Below are 22,867 nucleotides of genomic sequence, written 5' to 3' on the forward strand. Positions count from 1 at the left end.
CAAAGAAGCAGATGTTCACAAGACAAATCAGAGCAAGCTGCAATAATGTCCATAGACCTGGGCCCTGGGGTGCATGCCTGTAACCCCAGTGACTGGGGAGGCTGAGGCAGGAGGATCCTAAGTTCAATGCCAGCCTCAGCAACTTTGCAAGTCCCTAAGCAACTTAGTGAGACTGTTTCAAAATAAAAATTCACAAGGGCTGGGGATGTGGCTCAGTGTTTAAGTGCACCCTGGGGTTCAATCCCTGATACCAAATAAATAAATAAACAAATAAAACATGTCCATAGTAATTGCTCTACTGCATTAGTTGGACAGCATAGTCCAACTATGATGGAAAGCTTTGTGACACCCAATTTACCCTCATAATTAACTGTCAAGGATCCAGTAGTAAATTTGACATATAGGAATATAACTTGTGGCATTTGATTGGGGATTAAGGTTTTCTCAATTAAGTCCTTTTGTGATTTAGGGTCATCATATCCTGGTTGGTGCTCTTGGCTACTGTTATCTTTGGCCTTTGCTGATGCCCCATGGAGTAGCTGCTGTTTCTAATCTGGGGAACTTCCTGTCAGCAGAAGCCAGCATTCCCTCCTTTTACACTGTTCCTATTCCTACTTAACTGAAGATATGGAGTCCAGAAGACTTTTTTGTAATCCACTCTTAAAACTGCACCTTATCTTCATTCCCCATTTCTTTCACGCCTATCTCTGCAGAGATAAGAGAGTTCCACACCTGATTTTGCTCAACACTGTATCCAAGTAACTGTACTTACATTTGCTGAATGAATGCCGACTACAGTGACAGGGGAAATACAGCTGTCAAAAAATGTTGGGCTGGGGCAGAACACATGCTCAGCATGCCTGAGGCCCCAGATTCAATCTCTAGCACCATCAAAACCAAATTTTGTTTTTGGTAAAATATTTAGTAACTGTGCTATTCAGGAGGCTGAGGCAGGAAGACTGCAAGTGGGAATCTAGCCTAGTCTAGTCTAGGCAGGAAGACTGCAAGTTGGAGTCTAGTCTGTCTCAAAAGAGGCTGGGGGTATTGTTAAGTGCCCCAGGGTTCAATTCCCAAAATCCCAAAAACAAAACAACAAACCTGTATCCAGGTTGATTGAAACTTTTTGTCAAAGCACACATATAAGTGGACAAAAAAGTAAGAAAGCACATCTCCATCTTTTCAGTATCATCTCAAGCAATAAGATTTGGTTGTTTTTGTTTGTCCTTCTTAGACTTTCCTATATCTTCCAAATTTCCAGAGTATCATTTTTATTATTTATGTATAAATAATTGCTAGTATCTGATTTCTAAATACTACTTCCCTTGACCATTCTCCTCTACTTTCTGTCGACAGGTCTTACCAGTAGTGAAACCAATTTCTATCAATATCCGCTGGTTACTCACGCCTGCAATCCCAGTGGCTCGGAAGGCTGAGGCAAGAGGATCTCAAGTTCAAAGTCAGTCTCAACAACTTAGTGAGGCCCTAAGCAACTCAGTAAGACCTGTCTCCAAATAAATACAAATTGAACTGGTTATTGTGGCTTAGTGGTTAAGCACCCCTGGGTTCAATTCCCAGTGCCAAAAACAAAACAAAAAACAAACAAACAAGAAAACACACTCCACTGGTTAACAGATTTTCAGGCATATTTTCAATTTAAACACTGAAGTTACATGTAATTAAGAAATCTGGAACATGACTATTTGTCACCCACAGCACAATGACTGTGCTTAAGGTACCCGTATGGAATCCTATCTTATCTAACTCTGCCACTCTGGTGAATTTTTTAAAAATATTTTTTTAGTTGTAGATGGACACTTTATTTATTTATGTGGAGCTAAGGATCAAATTCATGTGCCTCACACTTGCTAGGTGAGTGCTTTACCCCTAAGCCACAACTCCAGCCCTACTCTGGTGAATTTGTAATATAATGTTTGGCAAAAAATAAAGCACATCAGATAAAAAGTGCTGAAAAGTCAGAGCTATAAGGATTAAAGACTATTATTATTGTTTACCTTGCAGTATTTGGGGAATCAAACCCAGGGCCTAGCACATGCTAGGCAAATAAATACTCTACTATGAAGCAACAACATTGCCAATACTTTTTAGTTTGAGACAGGGTCTCTCTAAATTGCCCAGGCTGGCCTTGAACTTGTGATCCTCCTGCCTCAGCCTCCCAAATAGCTGGGATTATAGGCATGTGTCATCATGTTCAGAAAGACAATTTTGAGTTTTAAAAAGCATTTAGTAGAAATCTTTCTTTGAAAGATCTTTAAGTGTGTGCCATATACTTATATACATATACAAATGAGCATTCATCTAGATTGTTCCTTTTATAAGAATAAAATAGTGATAGGTGTAGCTACAGTTGTGAACAGGTAAATTACTTGGACTAACATCTCTGTGGGTTAGGTTTCTATTTGCACAGGAGTCCCTTCATTTGGGAACTCTCTCACAGGTACATCTTTCAGGCTACCTTCTGTGGTCCTCTGACCATTAACCGTTCATGATGCCAAATCTCTGGCTTGACCGAGGTCAGCGTGAAAGCTTTGCTCCTATCTCTTTGTGCTTTTCCTTCCCCACTCACCCACACAGACTATTATATTCTTTTCTCGTTTCCTCCAGACTGCTAATGATAACTTTGAATACCTATGTTGGACATCATAACCCTTTGTGGGCGAGGGCAAGGCAGTTAATGAATCACCGTGTCAGGGCAGAAGGTTCAGATCTTCTGTTATTTAAAGTACAAAATGAAATAAAAGGCATTTTTAGAAAAGTCTGAGAATAATTCAATTGCTGTAAAACAATGTATATTTTTTTTAGAAAGAGAATTTTTTTAATATTTATTTCTTAGTTTTCAGTGGACACAACATCTTTATTTTATTTTTATGTGGTGCTGAGGCTCGAACCCAGTGCCCCGCACATGCCAGGTGAGCGCGCTTCTGCTTGAGCCACATCCCCAACCCTATATCTTCTATCTTGAGACTTTTAAAAAAGTTCTTCCAATGAGGACACATATTACATGAAAGATTGACTATATAAGATTATCTCATTTAAGATTCTTTGGGTACAAGTTACAGAAACCAACTCCAGCTCCTGCAGGAGAAGCGGGCATTATCACATGGCAGGACACTCTTCCACACCTCCTGGGAAGGTGAAAACAGGGACACAAGACACCTGTGGTCTCTCTCCTATTTGCGTCTCTGCTTTTTTTTTTTTTTTTCCATGTTACAGTTTCACCCTCTCTGCATTCAGCTTACTGTTTCAGCCCCAAGTCCAAAAAAATCTCAAAAGAGAATCAGATTGGCCCAGCTTGGGTCAGTGGTCCACTCTTGTTTCCCTCAACTGGCTGTGGTATGTGTGGGTATGTGTGGCTTCTGAGCCCACACTGTGGCCTGGGGGCAGGGCTCGGGGAAATGAGAATTTTTTTTTTTTTTTTTTTTTTGATACTGGGGATTGAATCCAGGGACACTTAACCTGTGATCCACATCCCCAGCCCTTTTTGTATTTTACTTAGAGACTGGGTCTTACTGAGTTGCTTAGGGCTTCACTGAGTTGTTTAGGGCCTCGGTAAGTTGCTAAGGCTGGCTTTGAACTTGCAATCCTCCTATCTCAGCCTCTGGAGCCACTGGATTATAGGCATGTGTCACTGTGCCAGCTCTTTTATAGTTTGGGGAAAGAAAACATTTGTCCCATATAGGTTGGTTTAATTAAGTTTTTAAAAAAATCTATTTCTTGATTTTGTTACATGTAGAGAAAAATGTTACAGTGAATTCTAGGATTTCAGGATAAGATAGGAGCTTAGAGTAAAAGCTCATCTTTTGCATAAGCTTTGTACTACTTTGAACCCTATTAAATCATTACATTTCTTCCATGATTCTAAATTTCATAAAAATGCAAAATTTTCTGTCAGTAGGTTATATGCATTATTTATTTTATTTTTTAATTATACAAGAAATACATGCTGGCTACAAAAAATATTCTTAAAATCTTTAAGACTCACAGGTTAACATTTTGCCCCCAGTTATATACTCCTCTGTAAAGGAGCTACTTTAACATTTAAGTACGAGTTTTCCTCTAAAAATTTATATGCACTTTTAGAGCAATGATCTATGATTTGGCTTATGAGAAATTTAAAAAATTTTAAAACATCTATTTTTAAGGCTTAGCATGATTTTCAAAAACATATGACTTATTTTAGTTATATTTCATTTACTTTTCGGTAAGTAGATACAATTTTTCAAAGATGTAGTCAATTCCCCAAGTTTTATGTCTTTCTTCAAAAGTGTCCACCTTCTCAAGGCAATGAAGATTGCATTTTGTACCTAAAACGAGAAAGGGTCACAGTCAAAATTCTGTGAAGCAATAGTTAAACTATAGAACCAGCCCAGGTGTCCATCAATGGACGGATGAATGAAGAAACTGTGATACATACACACATGGAGCTTATTCGGCCATAATGAAAAGAGAAATCACGCCATTTGCAGGGAAATGGATGGAACCTGAGAATATTATATTAAGTGAGATAAGCCAAACTCAGAAGGTCAAGGGTCGCGTGTTTTCTCATATGTGGAAGCTGGAGAGGAAAAAGGAGAAGAAAGGTGGTGGTGGGGGGATCTCATAAAATCAAAGGGAGATCAGCAGAGGAAAGGGACCGAGGGGAAGGAGGAGGAGAGGAAAGGGGACATGCTGGGGAGTGACGCTGGACAAATTACACTGACACATTGTGTGCACACACACGTGTGAATATGTAAGAGCAAGTCCCGCTCTTACATACAACTATATAAAAAAACGTGGGGAAAAACTGAAGAATGTCATGAGGGTGCTTCTAAAAACACTTCACATGATTTTAAAGGGAGTGTGCACTGAGGCTCTTTCTCTTCTGTTTAATGCAAAATAGGAAATGCTAAGGACAAACTCTGGGCTCTGAATTGTTATCAATCAAAACTCCCAGGAGCAACAGTGAACATACATCTCTGTGGAAGAGTTCAACTGTTTTAACACCAAGCATATAGCCAAAAAGCCATGTTATAGAGATTGGTTCCTTTTCTAGGAGACAACGGTTTTCAATAAAATGGTCTCTGTCTTTTAAATTTCATAGGCTTTAATCACGTACTAATAGTTTACTAACAGCTCAAAACAGTTAACCATGGACTTAAAAAGTTAGAGCCTAACTTACCAAACAACTTTTGAATTTCAGTATCTGGAACATAAAATGGTGGGCCTAGGAAAAAGAGAAACAGGGTGAAGAACGATTCCTATAAACAGGACTCTGAAGAGCAATGAGCGCCCCAGGCCTACCTCCACCTGTTCCCAGTGGCCCAGTTGTACCTGCTCTATACATAACTCCGTCATCCAAATAGGCGAAGATGTGCATGTTCTGTTTTTGTTGTTGTTGTTGTTGTTATTGTTGTTTTTTATATGTTTTTTTTTTTGCATATCTCATACAAAGAAGAAAGCTGAATTATTGTGGGAATGACCTTGTTACACATCCATTTGAGTGTATTTAAAATAGAGGCTGAGCCAGCATGGATCTTGAGAACATGGAAATCAGGGTGGAGTCCATTAGTAAATTCCTTTGGGGTTTCTTGTTTTCTGGGCACTGATTTTCTACCTCCTGCACCCACTCACTTTCTGTATGCTCCTCCTTCTCCGCTGTGGGGCACAGAGTTTACTAGGAACCTTCCCTTTGCCTTTTAAGAGAGGCTCCACCCCCAGACAGAGCCCGCTGTGTCTCCTTCCCACGGGCCCTTCTGAGGCCTCTGTTCATGAATGGAATTCAGATCAGATTAGCAGAACTAACTTCTGCCTCCAATAGCTTCTATTTCCATCCAACTGTCTCAGACTTAATTAGGGGCACTGGATCTCATCTCTTAATGAGTTTTTTTAGACCTAATTTATTAGGACAGAAAAAAAGACTAACATATGCAAATATTTATATAACAAGGCTCTTTTTAAAAAGCTCAACTAAAAATCTAAAAGGGGATTCTTAAAAATTAAAAGCCTGTGGATTTGGTCTCACTTCTCCCTGAAAATTAAAGCCCAGACAAGACAAATGTTAAGTTTCAGTGTCCAGACAAAATGCGTCTAGGAGAAAACATCCCGTTCAGAGATTCAAAACAAAGGGAGCCACAATGGGATGCAATAGATAAATTGTAAACTTTGGGTTGAGATTTTTCTTCCTGCCTGCTCTCCCCTAGGATCACTTCTTCCCCAGCTGGTCCTATGAGGGGGCACCTGTGTGTGTGCATAAGCACCTGCCTGGCAAACTACTACACCATGATGATATGGCTATATAATATCCATGGCAGGGTGACCAGGTCTCCCCTTCCTTCCAGTGCGTATGAGGTTTCTCTTGTATACGAGGATCATCCATTTTCCTTTCCCTAGTTTGAGTATGAATAGTAAACAAAATGGGAAAGGAATATATAAAAGCAATGTACAGTGTGGGAATAGAAAGAAAACATTCATCATTCCCATTAGCCCAAAATAGAATTATCTTCATGCATATAAGTAATACGTTTCCCATGAAATAAATAAGACCAAAAAATTCTTATTCATGTCAGAGAATTAAATCAGAATATTAGGGGGGAAAAAATAAAACCAGCTTTACCTGCATGTTTTGTTGGATCATAAGAAAGAACAGCCAGGAGGTACTGAAACTTTTCTCTCAGTAGGGACAACATGACATCCACATAGCTAAAGAGGACACAGAAAGGTTTAGGATACACTCCTCTGGGGACCTGAGGCAGGGCAGGAAGCCTGTGCTCATTTCCATCAACACACCCAAGTTAGTTCTCATTCTAAACGCAGGAAATGGGTCCAGCAAATTATGGCCCTGTCTAAAGTGGACGAGGAGAAAGAGCCAAGTTGCAGGCTGCTCCAAAGGACTGCGCTGCCTCAGTGCTCAAGGAGGTGGCTCCCAGGCCAGGTCAGGGCTCAGCACTCACTGAAAGGACAGATGCTGAGCTCTGTCCACAGGTTGACTCAGCAGGTTTGCTGTGAGGCCGAGGGTGCTGCAGTTTAACAAGTGTCCTGGGTGCCTGGCCCCTCCTCCAGGGCATATGTAGGAGATACAAACTCAACCCCTTTCCTCTAATCTGCTGGGAGAGACAAGACCTCCATGCAGGTAAAAACTCAAGGTGGGGCTGGGAAGAGCACATGCATGAGGCCCTTGGTTTGATTTCCCAGCACTGCCAAAACAAAAGAAAAAAAGAAAAAAACATTAAAGTGGGCACGGTGGCACACACTTGAAATCCCAGGGGCTTGGGAGGCTGCGGCAGGAGGATTGCAAGTGCAAAGCCAGCCTCAGTAATGGTGAGGCCCTGAGCAACTCAGTGAGACCCTGTCTCTGAAACACAAAATAGGGCTGGGGATGGGGCTCAGTGGCTGAGTGGCCCTGAGTTCAGTCCCCAGTACCCGCCACTCCCCGCCCCCCAAAAAGCATTCAAGGTGGCATGAGATTAAAGTCCTCCAACTGTGACACAAGCCATGAGTGCTACTGGAATGGTCCTTGCTGTAGGTGCCTCAGGGAGCAGGTGACACCACTTTCCAGCTATGTCTTGGTCCAGACGGGGGACAGGACCCCAACTGGCCCATCAGTAGATGAACCAGGAGCCAGGGCTGGGCCTGGGGCAGGATGGTGAGGGGAACAACCAGGTGGCCTCACTTGGGAACGGAATTAGGAGAGGAGGAAAGCTAGGTGGTGGTGCTTGGCAAGCGTGCATTGTGCTGCTGTGCACAGTGTTCTGTTTTATCAGAGAATCTTATTCACCGTAAGAATCACACCATGCCACACTCTGGGGAAAGAGCCGCACATGCCACACCTGGTCTGCCCTTGGCTTGCCCTTGGCATCCAGTTTGTTCCCCATTGCCTTGTGGGTTTCGCCAGGCAAACCAATGCCTCAAAGAAGAGGAGGCACATCCTGCCAGAGTGGGAAGTTTTGACATTTATCAGAATTGAGTTTAGTCCCTGAGAGTGGTGTTTTATGGAGAAGAAAGCATCTCAGGTGATGCTCTGAGTTGATAAAGGACACTTGAGTCCCATGTGAAAGGCAAAGCAGACATTGGAACTGTGGTGTAGATATTTGGGGGAAAGAACAGGGCTGGAAATATAAAAATCATAAGGGCAAAGGCCAGGTACCATTTATTCATTCATTTCCCCCAACACTGGACACAGTATAAATTTAGAGCATAGTAGGAACTGAACACACATTTATTGAACACATGAATGACAGTAATAGAACTGATCCACAAGGAGTCAGTACCTGAGAGGAAGCAGGGCGGGGTGTGGCTCAGTGGAGGAGGACCTGCCTAGCAGGTGCAGGGCCCTGGGTGCCATCTCCAAAAGGGTTGGGGCTTGGGGGAAGAAGGTGGCAATAGGCCTACGCTGGTTTGCTAGACACTTGTCTTTTTTCTTTCCAAAAAAGAAATGACTGATGACCGAGAAGGAAAAGCCAGAACATGAAAGAAAATTTCTGCTATCTTATATTCTAATTTAAAAACATCAGTGGGCTGGGGATGTGGCTCAGCGGTAGCGCGCTCGCCTGGCATGCGTGCGTCCCGGGTTCGATCCTCAGCACCACATACCAACAAAGATGTTGTGTCCGCCGAGAACTAAAAAAATAAATATTAAAAAATTCTCTCTCTCTCTCTCTCTCTCTCTCTCTCTCTCTCTCCTCTCTCACTGTCTCTTTAAAAAAAAAAATAATAAAAACATCAGGTTCGGCAATCAGCCTTCTCATGAGGTCAGTTTTTAAAAATCAAATTCTTATTTCGCTGATGTGGAGCCCAAACTTTCTGGACACATGTCAAAGAGTCTGTCGCCATACAATATTGACTCACTATCCAAGTAATAAGTGGTATTATTTGCATTGGAAAGTACGAGTCATGATCACATCTTCCTCATACGCCTTCTCAAATTTTAGTTTTTTTCCCTAGTAATATTAGGTATGATAAGAAACAAAACATCAATAACAAATGCTCTGGTAAAACATCAGCCAATATTTGATATTCTTTGAAGAGTTAAATAAGGCGCTTTCTACATATTTAATTTCCGTTAACACCCACACTTTGAGGTGGTTGGATGTAGGGTGTGGATTTTAAAGCCACAACAATGAGAGTTAGAGCTCAGCTCCACTAGCTGATGAGTAATTCAGTCTCTTTGAGTTTGGTCTCCTCATCACTGTAATGGAGTAAAGACAACGCATCCCTCCCAGACCTTTAGAGGGACTCATGGTTTGATCTGGAGTGTCCCCCAAAGCTCATGTGTTGGAGTCTGGGGCTCCAATGTGGCAATGTTGGGAGGAGGGGCCTTTGGAGGTGATTGGATCGCAAGGGCTCTGACCTCGGAGGGTTTATCATGTAGGAATTCGTAGCTTAATGGGCTACTGCTGGTGGTGGGAGCTTCAGGAAGTTGGGCCGCTGTGGAGGAAGTAGTTCGTTGTGGGTGTGCCCTTGAGCTGACCTCAGCCTCTTTGTCCTCTCTGCTTTCGAGGAGGTGAGCAGTTTTCCTCCACCACATGCTTTGTCATGATGTTTGCCTTACCACAGGTGTACAGGCAATCTGGCCAAGTGACCATGAACTGAGACCTTTGTGAGCCACAGTCAATCTTTCTTCCTTTGAATTGATTTATCTCAGGCATTTTGTCCTAGCAAAAGAAACCTGGCTAATACAGGTGAATTAAATATGTCAAACAACGCCTGACAGAGGGCAAGTGTCCAAGAGGTGTTACTGGGCAATGTTAGTGAGGCAATGAGGATGGTGTGCAGCGATATTCCATGTTTGCAGAGGAGTAAACACAGAGGCCAAGAGAAGTGAGTACTTTGACCAGGGCAACACAGCATAAAAGTGACAGAGCCACAGCCTTATACCTAGGTTCCTAGAGTGAAATCCTATAGTTTCCTGAAACTCAGTGGGTTTGTAAAAAAAAAAAAAAAAAGAAACAAACAAACAAAAAACAAAATCCAAATCACTTACCGTTTGCGATCACCTGGATTAATGGCCACTAATGATCCTCTATCCCAAATCCTGTCAAATTTGCCAATATTTGCTCTACCGGAAAGACAGAGGGAGAAATTGCAACATTTTATGTATGAAAAGTCAAATCCTGAACAAGATGTACCAGTTCCCCACGGCGCACGCTGGTGCTTCACCCAGCATCAAGGGATTAGGATCTCAGGTCTGCTTTTCTTCACGGACTCCAGGGGTAGTTGATCCGGGTGTGGGGGGCTGTCCATTTCCTTATAGTTTAAGAGCCTGTGGCAGCGGTTTCCCTATTCTTTTATGACTCAGAAACACAAGGAGAAATGAAGGACAATGTCTGACAACTCTGCTCCCAGCCTCTGGCTCAGCTATCAGAAATTTCAGCTGGGATCTTGCCTGTTGGTGAACCTGGCTGTTCACTTCTGCGCAGGCCAGGAACAGGGTAGAAGACACTATCTCACTCCCCCTACCTTTTCCTATTTGCCTGGGTTTGGGAGCTATCTTCTAGTTTGGGAGCTCTCCGAGAATATTAATGGACAGATAAGGAGTCTATAAGAAAAATAACTGCAGAACAGAGATTCAAATCAGTGCCTCATGGAGTTTACACCAACAGGTAGAAGTGACAAGAAGACCCCAGTCCCCCGCCAGCACCCACTGTTTTGAAAGCATAGATGTAGAATTCAGTCTTACCTGGGAAGGTCAAAAATGCTGCAACAGTACAATGAAATATTCCCAGAAGAACTCTGTAATGAAACAATGAAAAAATTTTTTCTACTTAGTTAAGGTGTATTTGAATGCCAAGGAAGAAAAAGAAGTTCCAAAAAAAGCAAAGGTGGCAGAGAATGAAATGCATAGTAAACACAGCAATTTTATTGTAGTTTAATTTACAATTAATTAATTTAATGTACCTTATTTACTATTTTAAAACCTGTGTTGGGTTCTTTAGGACCAACTCAAAGAGGAAAATCATAGAGTACAACCCTAAAGATCAGTGAGGTATTATATTTATATATATATTTAGTTGTAGATGGACACAATGCCTTTATTTAATTTATTTATTTTTATGTTGTGCTGAGGATCAAACCCAGTGCCTCACACATGCCAGGCGAGTGCTCTACCACTGAGCCACAACCCCGGCCCTGAGGTATTATATGTTTTGAGGTTAAAATTCTAGTAATGCTTACTTGAGTAGGGTCCTGACATTTTTGCCCCGCTACAAATAAATTTGCAGCTCCATCAGGCCTGCTGATATAGACAGATTTTTTAATTGGTGCATTATGGTTGTACACAGTGATGGAATTTGAGTTACCTGTTTGTACTTGCACCTAATATAACAGTACAATTTGGCCAATATCACTCCCCAGCAGTTCTCCCTTCCCTTCCCTTCTCCCACTCCCTGCTCTGATCTCCCTCCGATTTTCATAAAATCCACCCCCCACCACAACCATTCTTTCTCTTTTTCCTCTCTAGCTTCCACATATGAAAGAAAACACAACCCTTGACCTTCTGAGTTTGGCTTATTTCACTTAACATAATGGTCTCAAGTTCCATTCACTTTCCTGCCAGTGACGTACTCTCATTTTTCTTATGGCTGAATAAATACCACATTTTCTTTATCTAGTCATCTATTGACAAATACGTAGGTTGGTTCTATAGTTTGGCTATTGTGAATTGTGCTGCTATAAACATGGGTGTGCATGTACCTCAATAGTATGATGATTTTGATTCTTCAGGATAAATACCAAAGAGGGGGATAGCTGGTCATATGGGAGTTCCATGCCTAACCTTTTGAGAAACCTCAATACTGATCTCCACAGTGGTTATATTAATGTACAGTCCTACCAACAGTGTGAAAGTGCATTTATTATTGTTTGTTCTCTTGATGACTCCACTCATACATATTTAAAAAGTTATTCAGGAAAAGTGTGTTTGTGCTGCCTCCCCCATTTCTCAATCACTCCACATGAGCACTTGCTGACTGAGCACTTGGGGGACAGACAGGGACCTATCCTGAACTCGAGGTAATGCATGTGAGTTTGACTCAGTCTCCGACTGCAGAGAAACAGGATGACAGAGAAACAGATGGCCAGTTTGGTTATGGTGTGTGCCCGAGGACAATGTGAACACAGAAGACAGAGCAAGGGGCTTTCCGGGATCCTTGGGGCAGGTTGAACAAGAGGGAGCCTCAGATGGCGTCTTGATGTATCTACTGACATCAAAATGGGGGGCTGGGGGTGCACTCCAGGAAGAGCAACACAATGCAGACCTGAGAAGTCTGGGAGCTGGGAGTGCGGGGGAGGGCCGTGTAAGAAAGGTGCATCAGGATGCGCCAGATTCGATCGGAACCCAGGCACCAGTACAGGTTCCCAAGTAGAGGAGAGAAGGTCTTGAACACCAGCTTGGAAGCTCTGTGGGGGTCATCCAGAGGGTAGGGGACGCTAGAGGCTGGAAAAACAGCCAGTGGATCTCTACTTTGGTTGCAGACTGGAATCCCTGGGCAGCTTTAACCAGTATTGACGCTCCTGCCCAAGAAGACTCCAATTTAATTGACTTGGGTGAGACTTTGGAATTTTTAAAAGACTCATGGATGATTTTAAATGTGCAGCCAGGGCTGGAAAGCACTGCCCTAAGAGGGGGTCTGGAAGCAGGCCTAGCTTCTTTGGACTAAGCAAACTCCCAGAATTCCTATATGATTGAGAACGGGTTGGAGGTGGGGTAACTTTAAAGCAAAATGTTATCAAGTCTTGTACTGAACTGAGCAATAAATTTCAATATTTAGAAGAGAATTTGTGAGAGACTAGGTATACCAATGGACAATGGCCAGGCCGTTTATGACAACATGACTCTGAACCACAACCTGGGTCTACCTGGTTAATGACTGCCAGCTTCCCTGACACCTACCACAGCAAGTCAAATACACTCCCCAACCAGCCACGCAGGATGGCCATCCTAGACACCCACCTCGCACATCCCCAGGCCAACAGCCTCCGGTCAGTACACACCAGGAGGCCTTTCCCCCACTATCGTGTTTCCCTGCTCCTCTGCAGCCTTTGAGTCTCTGCTAAACACAAGTGGCTGACTCCCTCTTAAAATCAGCCTCTGCTGTCATCTGGGTGGGTTTGTTTATTTCTCCATTATTACTGCAAGCTAGAGGCAGAGTTCCACTGGATCAGGGTGATGACAACCCCAGAGCCATCGTCTCCAGCCCTAACACCACCCCTTTCCTATCCTTCAACTCATCATCCCCAGAATAGAACTCATTTTCTCTGCTCTTCAACTTGCTGCTTTATTCTCTACCACCTGACTAGTTACCTGAGCTAGAAATGGAACCCATCACCCCCTTATCCCCGCTCAGTCTCCAAACCCTGCCAGTGACACTGCAGATGTTGCTTTAATCCATCCTGTATGCTCTCCAGGCCTCATTCTCCTCCCCAGGCTTTCGAGATCTCCTTCCTGGGCCACTGCCACACCCTCCTACCTCATCTCTTGCTGGGAGGCTACCTCCCTTCAAGTAAATTCCCATGAAGGCATAAAGGGGATCCATCTCCAGTGGAAGCCTGGCCCTGTCCTGATCCTACTTAAACCCCACTGTGCAGAAGCAGTGCTGACTTCCTGGGCTTCTGAGGTCAGGGACTCAAGCCCTGCCTTTTCCCAGGCTTGTCACCATGAGTCAGTGTGTACCCCAAGCTGGGCTGGGTCACTCCCTGTCATTCCCCTAATCCCCTAGGTCTTTAAGTTTTGTTCCATGCATTATGTAGTTTCGTTTCTGTTTCTTTTTTCTCCTAAGCTAAGAGATTTTTTTAGGGCAGGGACTATATCATCTTTTATTTCTTCAATGTCTGATACAGGTTTTGCCACCTAATAGATTCTCAGAAAAGGAATATTAATTCAAAAAGAAGGAGGAGAAGGAGAAATAGGAAAAAAAAACAAAAAAGGTTAGGGGTATAGTTCAGTGGTAGAGCATTTGCCTAGCATACATGAGGCCCTGTGTTCCAGTCCAACACCTAGTGTGTATGTGCATGTGCGCATGCGCGCGCGCGCACACACACACACACACACACACACACACACACACACACAGACCAAACCAAACTGTGCAGCTCAGTGCAGTGGAGTACAGAGAGACTTTGACCTCAGCTTTTGTATTTCTCTATGCCTATATATATATATTTCGCTAGCTACCATCTATATTTTGAGGCCCTAGCTCCTTACAGTATATAATTACTTACCAAGATCAAAACAAACCTTAAATACTTTGGTACCAGGAATTTCAGCAATTGGTTCTTCTGAGTAAGAAAGGTTTTGCTCCATAAAAAATTCCCGTATCCCAAGTTCACTGATTTCCACACCAACTACACTGTGTCCCCGGTCAGCAAACCTGCAAAAAACAACATATTTATACTTACAGTCCAAATAAAATACTAAATAAAGGCAAATACTTCAATAAACATGTTTTCTTTAATTTTAAGGGATTTTATATATATATTTAGGTTCATGAGGTTCCACAAGACTTGAAAGACAGGGGGATCTATGTATTTTCAAACCTCCTGTTAAGTAGAATTCTGCAAAGTTGACTTATAAGACGTTAGTAAAAAATAAAATTTGGAATGTTGAATATTGATTTAAACCTATGTATCTGATTGGAGGAAATGCTTTCAATTTTCCCTAAATCCATGCTTTCCATTAAAACATTGCGTGTGGAGGACAGGTCTATGTCTGTGCGGCTCAGGGCAGTGGCCATTAACTCGTTGGCTACCGAACATCGGTCTGAAGGAGGAACTGAAATTTTTTTTGGGGGGAACTGATTTTTAAATTTTATTTAAACATATAAAGCCACTGTGATGAGTAGCTACTATATTGGAGCACACAGCTCTAGAACATTAGTTTCCGTTTCTATAATTATCTCATTTCCATTTATTTATAACAAATATCCTAAATTTTTAAAAATATTTATTTATTTATTTATTTTTAGTTCTCGGCGGACACAACATCTTTGTTGGTGTGTGGTGCTGAGGATGGAACCTGGGCCGCACGCATGCCAGGCGAGCGCGCTACCGCCTGAGCCACATTCCCAGCACCTAAATTTTTTTTTTATCAGCATATGCAACTAACATTTTCCTGCAAGCTAATTATAGAAATCACAGTTTTGGGATCTTGGACACTGGAGAAAATAGTATCAACTGCCGGGTTTCTGTTCTCTCGACTAAAAGGCTCAGGGGTCACTCCAGGTAAACTGGGCTGACTGGGCTGCACAAAATAACCACACAGGAGACACAAATACCTTTTTCTTTGGGGTCGCTGTAACGGCTCCTCTGACCTTAAGGGTCCTCAGGAAGAGAGACAGCGAGAGCACGTGCTGACCCTTTTATTGAGGAGAAGCTATTCAAATGAGGCAAGGGGTCAGGTTTCAGGGGGCTGAGTCTATCTTCATGATGTCCACTGTCAGCAGGTTGACTGACACCTGGGTAGGCCACACCCAAGGGCACAGTAAGAGAAGGGGACACACACAAGGCACTTCCAAGAAAGATTCTATCCTAAACAGGGCAAGGGGTTATATAACAAAGGAACAGGTGAGCATAGCTTCACCCACGGGGCTGTAGCAGGACACACCCATGCACTAGACACGGACCCTCGCACCCAAGAAGGGTGGGGAAAGCTCTGCCACATTTCTGTGCCTGAGCGCCTCAGCACCCAGCCAGGGAGTGTGACTCAGTCATGGGTGAGGTTGGTCTCCCACAATCAACAGCATGAATACCTTGGCACAGTAATAAGGTTAGGTCCAATTACATAAGAATAGTCAGTTCTGCTGCAGTGTGACACATGCTTTCCTAAAAATCGCTACGGTATGCAAAATTGTGCAGGCCATGCAGTCACAGGGCTGATGGAAATGTGGGGGTTAGGGAATGACATTTAAAAACTGTACAGTGCCACAGTAAACAGAAACAAGACAGGAACCTGACAATAATGGGTTCACACATGTGAAATGGTTAAGAATAAATACTGCCACATGGCACTTCCCCTTGAAAAAGACCTAAAGTTTTCTTGTAGAGGTGGGATTGGCAGGGCTTCGATTGGTGAATTATTGTGAAGTGATGGAGGAGTGTTACTGGAAACCAAATGGAAAGTTGCAGCACCTGGCGAGCACAACATAGGCTCATAGCACCTGGGGTAAACTGAGGCTGCAGGTGGTGCTGGGGTGTGTGCGCAGGCATGTGCTATCTGCTCAGCACACGTTGGAGCACTCTTCTGCTTTTGCCTAACGTTTCTTGCAGACGAAATCACCAGAAAGCAAATGGAAAAATCATACGGTCCTCTAATTGTTCCCCAGAATATCAGTTGAGTTAGAACAAAATTCACATTTTCAAAACAAGAACAAGACTGACTGTTACCTGTTATCTACACAAAAGCACACCCTTTCAACCAGGGCAGAGCATGAACTGTTTGCAGTTCCAAAATGAAACATACTAACTGCTTGTCTTGTATTTCCTAGGAAATTTGTGAACTAATACACAGGGAATACTTTTTCATTTTCCATACATTTTTTGAAAGTATCCAAATTGGCTACATTTTCCCCCTGATTCAACACAGAAAAATGAAGCATGTTCTACAATAGAGTGGCATTAAAACAAAACAAAATAAAACAAAACAAAAACAAAAGCCTAAATAGCTTAAACATTTCATTTTGATGCTTATGGTCAAGTTGATCTATTCACATCTAATGTCTATATAGATTTCGAACATGGACTAGTTAAATAAATGAAAATTTCTCTAATATAATAACTTACATGTCACCACAGTAGCTCAGTTCTGATATGTCATCATTATTATATTTTGCAGTGCTGGGGATTGAACCCAGGGTTTTGTGCATGCTAGCAAGTGCTCTACCACTGAGCTACAGTCCCAGCTCCAAATGGCTTTGGATCAAAAAATATTCAACAACCACACTTTAACTGGTTTATTCCTCATATTGTTTTCCTAATGTTGCCTAAAATCCCAGCTAGAGCTACACTGTACCATTTATTACAATATCAATAAGACAATCTGTTTATAGAGTTAATATAAACTATTTGCAAATAGTTTCCAAAGTAACTCTGTCTTCTGGTTCAGTGAGGTGGTCAACACCTACGTCTAACAATAGAGGGAAATGTTCTCAAGTTCATGACCACATCAGATCTTAAGCCACAGCACCCATTTAACATATTCTCTCTCTCTCTCCCCCTCCCTTTGTGGTGCTGGGAATTGAACCCAGGACCTTGTTCATGTGAGGCAAGCACTCTGCCAACTGAGGTATGTCCCCAGCCCTTAATATACACTCTTATCTATAAGTTGAAAGAGTGAGAGCTGTCAAAATTCTGCCATCTTTATTGGAAAACCAACTATAAATACACCTTTGCTCCATGGATAGTCACTGATGATAGAGGGAACAGAACATTTTTACTCTATTTTGCCTTTACTGTATTTTTCATTTAGTAGTCTTTTTTCTTTCCTGCTTAATGATCAAATTTCTCAACATTTAAGCTTAAAAATGAAGTTGTCTTGGCAGGTAAGCTTGTGTGTGTGTGTGTGTGTGTGTGTGTGTGTGTGTGTGTGTGTTATTAAAACAGAGTTCTGTACAGAAAACAAATTCCAGGTTCCTGACTTTAGGGTAACCCACAGTAACAGTGGCTTATTAATTAATGTGACTTATCTTTGTAGGAATTACTTACAAGGAATATTTTATGCATCACTGATTTTATAACAATGATTCATGATAAAAAAAAACTCTCTTTTTTGGACGGTGTGAGGATTGGACCCCAGGACTTCATACATGGCTAAGCAAATGCTCTACCCTTAAGCTACATCCCCAGTATCTTTTCCTTTTTTTTTTTTTCCTTGGTGGTGGGGTGGTACCAGGGATTGAACTCAGGGGCACTTGGCCATTAAGGCACATCCCCAGCCCTATTTTGTGTTTTATTTAGAGATAGTGTCTCACTGAGTTGCTTAGCGCCTCGCTATTGCTGAAGCTGGCTTTGAACTTGTGATCCTCCTGTCTCAGCCTCTGGAGCCACTGAGATTTACAGGCATGTAATCAGACACTCAGCCCCTCTCCCTTTTTATTCCTTAAAGACAGGGTCTCATTAAGCAGTTACCCTGGGTAGCCTCGAACTTTCAATCTTCCTGCCTCACCCTTCTGAGTAGCTGGATTGTAGGTGTATGCCACCACGCCTTGTCATTACAAAAATTTTTATTTGCTCATAGGGAGAGGGTGAGCTGAGCTGCACAGTGGACCATAAACACTGTCCTGCCAAAAAATTATAAGACATTTTGAATTTTTCTGTTCATCTCTATTTCAAATACCTAAAGTTAATTTAGGTTAATTCCTAAACTACCTACAATAATGAAACCATGCTCAAAGATACTGGGTTTTCTCCCCTGCTGGTTCCAAACTAATTTTTTTCCTTTGAAATGTAATGCAAAACACCTGTGTCTGCTTCCTTTATTACTGCTTGAAAATACTGCCTCTAATTACAAAACTATCAATAAGAGTCTACTAAAAATAAAGAATTCCTCTGCATTTCCTGATGATGATTTTTTTTTTTTTTTTTTGGTACTGGGGATTGAACCCATGGGTGCTCTCCCACTGAGCTACATCTCCAGCCCTTTTATTTTTTGAGACAGGGTTTCACTAAATTGCCCAGGCTGGCCTTGACCATCCTCCTGCCTCAGTCTCCCAAGTAGCTGGGATTACAGACATGTGCCACTCTTTAACCTATATCGTGTTAAATAGTCACTCAAAGAATTTATCGTGAAAGACCAGTATGTTGATGGAAATCTCCTCCTACCATTTCATCTCAACAGCTTTTCCACAAAGAGGAAAAAATACTCTTAGTCCACTCTCCCCTTTAAGAAAAGTATCCAAATGTTTCTTTAACAGCCTGCAGAGAGACAAAAAAAAAAAAAAAAAAAAACAGTTATTTGAATTAGAAGAAAGGCGTGTGATGTACAACACAGAAGACCTTTTATGCATCACCTCACTTAAAATTCTCTGAAGTCTTACTGAGTAGGTAATGTTATTATAACATTCACTTTACATATGAATGAACAGGACAGTTAAGTAACTGGTTTAGTCATCCTTCTAGTAATAAATGACTTACACACTGGGTTTTCCTGATCCGTAATTAAAATTTTTTAAAAATGTTTTTCTTTCTTGGTCAATGTGTTTTGAAAATTCTGTATTAATCTTCACATGTATACTTAACAAAGAAAGTGTTGTGGAGAGGGAGCCTCTGAACCTGTGGAGTTTTCAACATCTGTTTTATGGAAATTTCTCTAAATAACTTTAACTCTTGCAGTTTAATTTCCTCTAGGGACACGTAGCTCTTCTAAGGCCACCCCTAAGACAGAGGTGATCTATAACAATGTTCTGGGATGACACCTCAATTTCTATTCACTGTGAAAAAGTGATAATAATAATGACAATGAAAACAACATCTTTTGGATAGTGGGGTGTTGACCTAGAATAAGGATTGTCTATAATGATCACTTAACTCAAATGGGTTCCATAATTTGTCATTGCTTCTACAAAGACAAATACTGCTACTAAGAAGTTGCTTGATATTCTAGCTCCCATATTTTCTCTTCCTTTCTCTTCTTCACCATACAGAAGAACAATAGAATACATGTGACTGGAAATCTGTCAAAACACCCCCACTTTGGAGTATAGAGAGATGATACTTCAGCATCTGCTTTGTATGCGCCTGCATGACCATAGATAGATGCTACCAGCAATTTGTTTTTATATGTAGTTTTAGTTGTAGGTAGACACAATACCTTTATTTTACTTTCATGTGGATGTTGAGGATCAAACTCAGTGCCTCACACGGGCCAGGTGAGTGCTCTACCACTGAGCCATAGCCCCCCAGCCTTGCTACCAGCAATTTTTATAAAGAAAGACATATCATAAATCTAAGATGCCTTCAGTTATAAGTCACATCATTATTTGTACTCTATGGGAAGAAAACACATTGCCAATTCAGTTATGACATGCCATAGATGCATTCTGATTTCAGAATTGATACGTATGACAAACTAAAAATGTGCATCTTAAAAACCAGTCTAACAACTGATATTATTATTTCTGTTTCAAAAGCAGTGTGTGATACAGAATTTCTCTTTCATAGAACAAACATATCTTACTGATGTCCTTGTTCTTGATGAAATCCAATTTTGTGGGTCACCCACTTGTCTTGCCATTCTTCCAGGGTCAGTATTCGGTTTTTCTGTACCTCCCAATCGGGGTACTCTTCAATATCAAGTGAAGTTCTTGTATCACTCATTGTGTATAATAGACACCTTTGTCTACAAGCAGATATCTCCAATTCCTAAATGGAAAATATGTGCAATGTTGTCATTTAAAGACACTGCAATTCTACTACTAAACTCAATGAAAAACCTAGTATCCTTGGGAGTATGGCTTCTAACAAATATTTCACAATTCAACAGAAAGTCATGAAAAAAATTACTTTTCAGTGAGTCTGATGGTAGAGGCATAACTCATGTTACACATTAGGAAAGATCTTTAAATAAATTGAATTATACCTTAACACTACAGTAAAAGAGCAGGATTTAAGCTTCAAAAAGGTAGGAAAAAAAATCAGACATCACACAGTAACATTCATAAACTTAGAATTTTTTCTAGCATCTTAATTTTTAAAATTTTCATATTTATGTTTTAGTTTTCATCAGTATCATAGTATACAGTATCCTGAGGAGTTTAACAGATTTGCTATGAAATAAGCAGTCCTCTTTCCCCATGAGAGGCAACCATCTTTAACTCTTTTAGCTGGGTCATGCTATCTTAAATTTGCATGTTCATTTTGTATCTTCTTAATTTGTTCATTTCTAGGTAGCATCTAGAGAAGATGAGCATTTACCTCTCTTACAAATTCCAGGCACATATTCATTCTCCCACACACACACACACACACACACACACCCCACACCATCCTTCTCATCTTTCCTATCTTTCCAATATACTCGCAACATACTTTTGTTGAAATATTTGGTGCGTACATTATAACTAGGTAGGTTCAAAGTTGAACAATATAATATTCTATGATTACTTTTCCTTTTCTTTACGACTTTTGATTCTGTACTGGTTTCTCTCATTTATAAAATTTCCATGAACTCACTAATTCAACTCCAAGCTCTGCCAATTGTCCTGGTTTCCCATCAATATACTCTGAACTCTTAATCATCAGATATGAGGATTAAATTCTGATATTGGTGGGGTTTCAAGAAGGAGGCAAAATACATGCAGGGGTTCAGTATCTCATTTGTTCATCATAATCTGTATTTTTAAATAATTTTTCTCCTAGCTTATTTTTTTGCATGGGAAAATGCACACAAAGGGAACTGAGAAAAAGAACATATACCTGTAGGTCTATCAGAATGTATGAGGAAAATGTCCTTTCAATTTTGCAATATTAAGGACAAACACCACAATTCCAAAATTCCCTTTAAATCATTATGGAAGCTAATTTGGTTTGGATTGAACTAGCATGTTATTATTGGCAGCTCAAACTTAATGATTTATTCATGAAATAGCAAATTTGCATAAAAGCAAGAATTTCAGGAAAAAGTTCCCCTTTTGTTGCACAATTTGGCTTCAGTGTGCTTAGGATTAAAGGAAAAGGCATATTTCAGGATTCACTTTTCAACAAATACTTGTTAACAAGTGGCTTTTGCAAGGCCTTGAAGACATCAGAAGGGGACAGTTTTCTGAGAGGCCCTGGGAAGTGTTGGATTATATTGGGTACACAAAAGCAAGAGAGTTGCACTTTGTCATCTCTATTTCCCAGGAACTGGACCCCTGAGTCCAGAGATCCCTCCTACAGAAGTTCTTTACTGAAACTAAATGGGAAGCACAGTCTACATCATTCACTAGAGCAATCCGGAATTACAAGACTCCATTCCTTTTCCACAGACTTGAACTATATTAATATCATAAATATCATCACTTCTTAATTCTAACAGCTTCTTAACGTGTACTTCACTTGTCTGGGTCATTTCTTAAGAAATAATGTTTCTCAACACGATGTAAACGCAAAGTACCAGAATCAGAAAAGGCAAATTTCACAATGATCCCTTCTCATAAAAGTTAATTTCAAATGTGCTCATCGGTCGCCCAGGTCCTCCTTCACCTTAAAAAAATAAACCCTATTTCTACTTTAGTTACATTTTAATATTTTGTTGGATTGAGTAGCTTCCCTAAGTCACACAAATTTTGAGTAAGAGCTTGGTGAGACTTTTTACATATGCACACGCTAGGTAACACACCACTGAGCAGGCCTTAGAATATTCACGACTCCCAGCTTTCCCTGCCACAAGGGCACAAGTCACTATTTTGGCAGTTTTCTCTTTTCTTAAAACTCACCAATATAAACAGTGCTTCGTGGGTTCTCTTGAAATCTTGGATTCAAGGACCGTGCACTACCTGACCTCGTTAGTACTACTTCTCGCTTAGGTTCCTTGACCCCATTTCAGGGCGAGGATAGCATCCGCGCTCCCGGTTCTCGAATTCGGGAAGGCTTCCAGGGGCGCAGGCACTACTCCAGGCAACACTCTCCTCCCCGCTCGCTCAGGGCGCCCCAGGACTCACCTCTCGGGTCCCCGGCTGCCAGTGTCTGCCCGTCCCTCCTCCAGCGGGAGGGCCCCTCCTACTCCCCGAGGCCCCGCCCCTCCGGATAGCCCCTCCTCCTTCCGCGCCTCCTGCACCGCCCCGTCCCCGAGTGCCCCACCCTAGAGGCCACGCCCCTGAAGGGCCCCTGTCTTCCCTCGCCCCGCCCCCGAGCGCCCCTCCTGCCGGCGCTCCGCCCACTCCTCGCCCCTCTGGGCGCTCCTCCT

General features: G+C 41.7%; 1 protein-coding gene across 3 annotated transcripts; it reads right to left on the reverse strand.

Annotated features, from left to right (window-relative positions):
* Nucleotides 1–3,966: 3,966 nt before the first annotated feature.
* Nucleotides 3,967–22,655, reverse strand: Tpmt (thiopurine S-methyltransferase). Of its 3 annotated transcripts, none has more exons than XM_026402192.2 (10): nucleotides 22,623–22,655; nucleotides 20,159–20,343; nucleotides 18,805–18,897; nucleotides 14,228–14,360; nucleotides 10,673–10,725; nucleotides 9,977–10,051; nucleotides 7,824–7,922; nucleotides 6,611–6,696; nucleotides 5,177–5,221; nucleotides 3,967–4,322 (listed from the first exon to the last, which is right to left on the reverse strand). In XM_026402192.2, the coding sequence occupies exons 2-10, from the start codon at nucleotides 20,296–20,298 to the stop codon at nucleotides 4,210–4,212; spliced, it is 837 nt and encodes a 278-aa protein (XP_026257977.2). In that variant the 5' UTR covers nucleotides 20,299–20,343; nucleotides 22,623–22,655; the 3' UTR covers nucleotides 3,967–4,209. The 3 variants fall into 3 exon arrangements, with proteins under 3 accessions (XP_026257977.2, XP_026257978.2, XP_026257979.2); XM_026402193.2 differs by lacking the exon at nucleotides 22,623–22,655 and adding an exon at nucleotides 22,398–22,610; XM_026402194.2 differs by lacking the exon at nucleotides 7,824–7,922.
* Nucleotides 22,656–22,867: the final 212 nt, after the last annotated feature.

Source organism: Urocitellus parryii, chromosome 8, assembly GCF_045843805.1.
Source record: "Urocitellus parryii isolate mUroPar1 chromosome 8, mUroPar1.hap1, whole genome shotgun sequence".
Classification (NCBI taxonomy): Eukaryota; Metazoa; Chordata; class Mammalia; order Rodentia; family Sciuridae; genus Urocitellus; species Urocitellus parryii.

Excerpts from the sequence above, each read along its gene's own strand:
- Tpmt (XM_026402192.2), bottom strand. The coding sequence starts at position 20,298 with ATGAGTGATACAAGAACTTCACTTGATATTGAAGAGTACCCCGATTGG. Across the intron at positions 10,726-14,227 it reads CTGGTACCAAAGTATTTAAG|AGTTCTTCTGGGAATATTTC; the intron begins GTTTGTTTTGAT and ends GTTTCATTACAG. Across the intron at positions 4,323-5,176 it reads TGAAATTCAAAAGTTGTTTG|GTACAAAATGCAATCTTCAT; the intron begins GTAAGTTAGGCT and ends TTCTCGTTTTAG.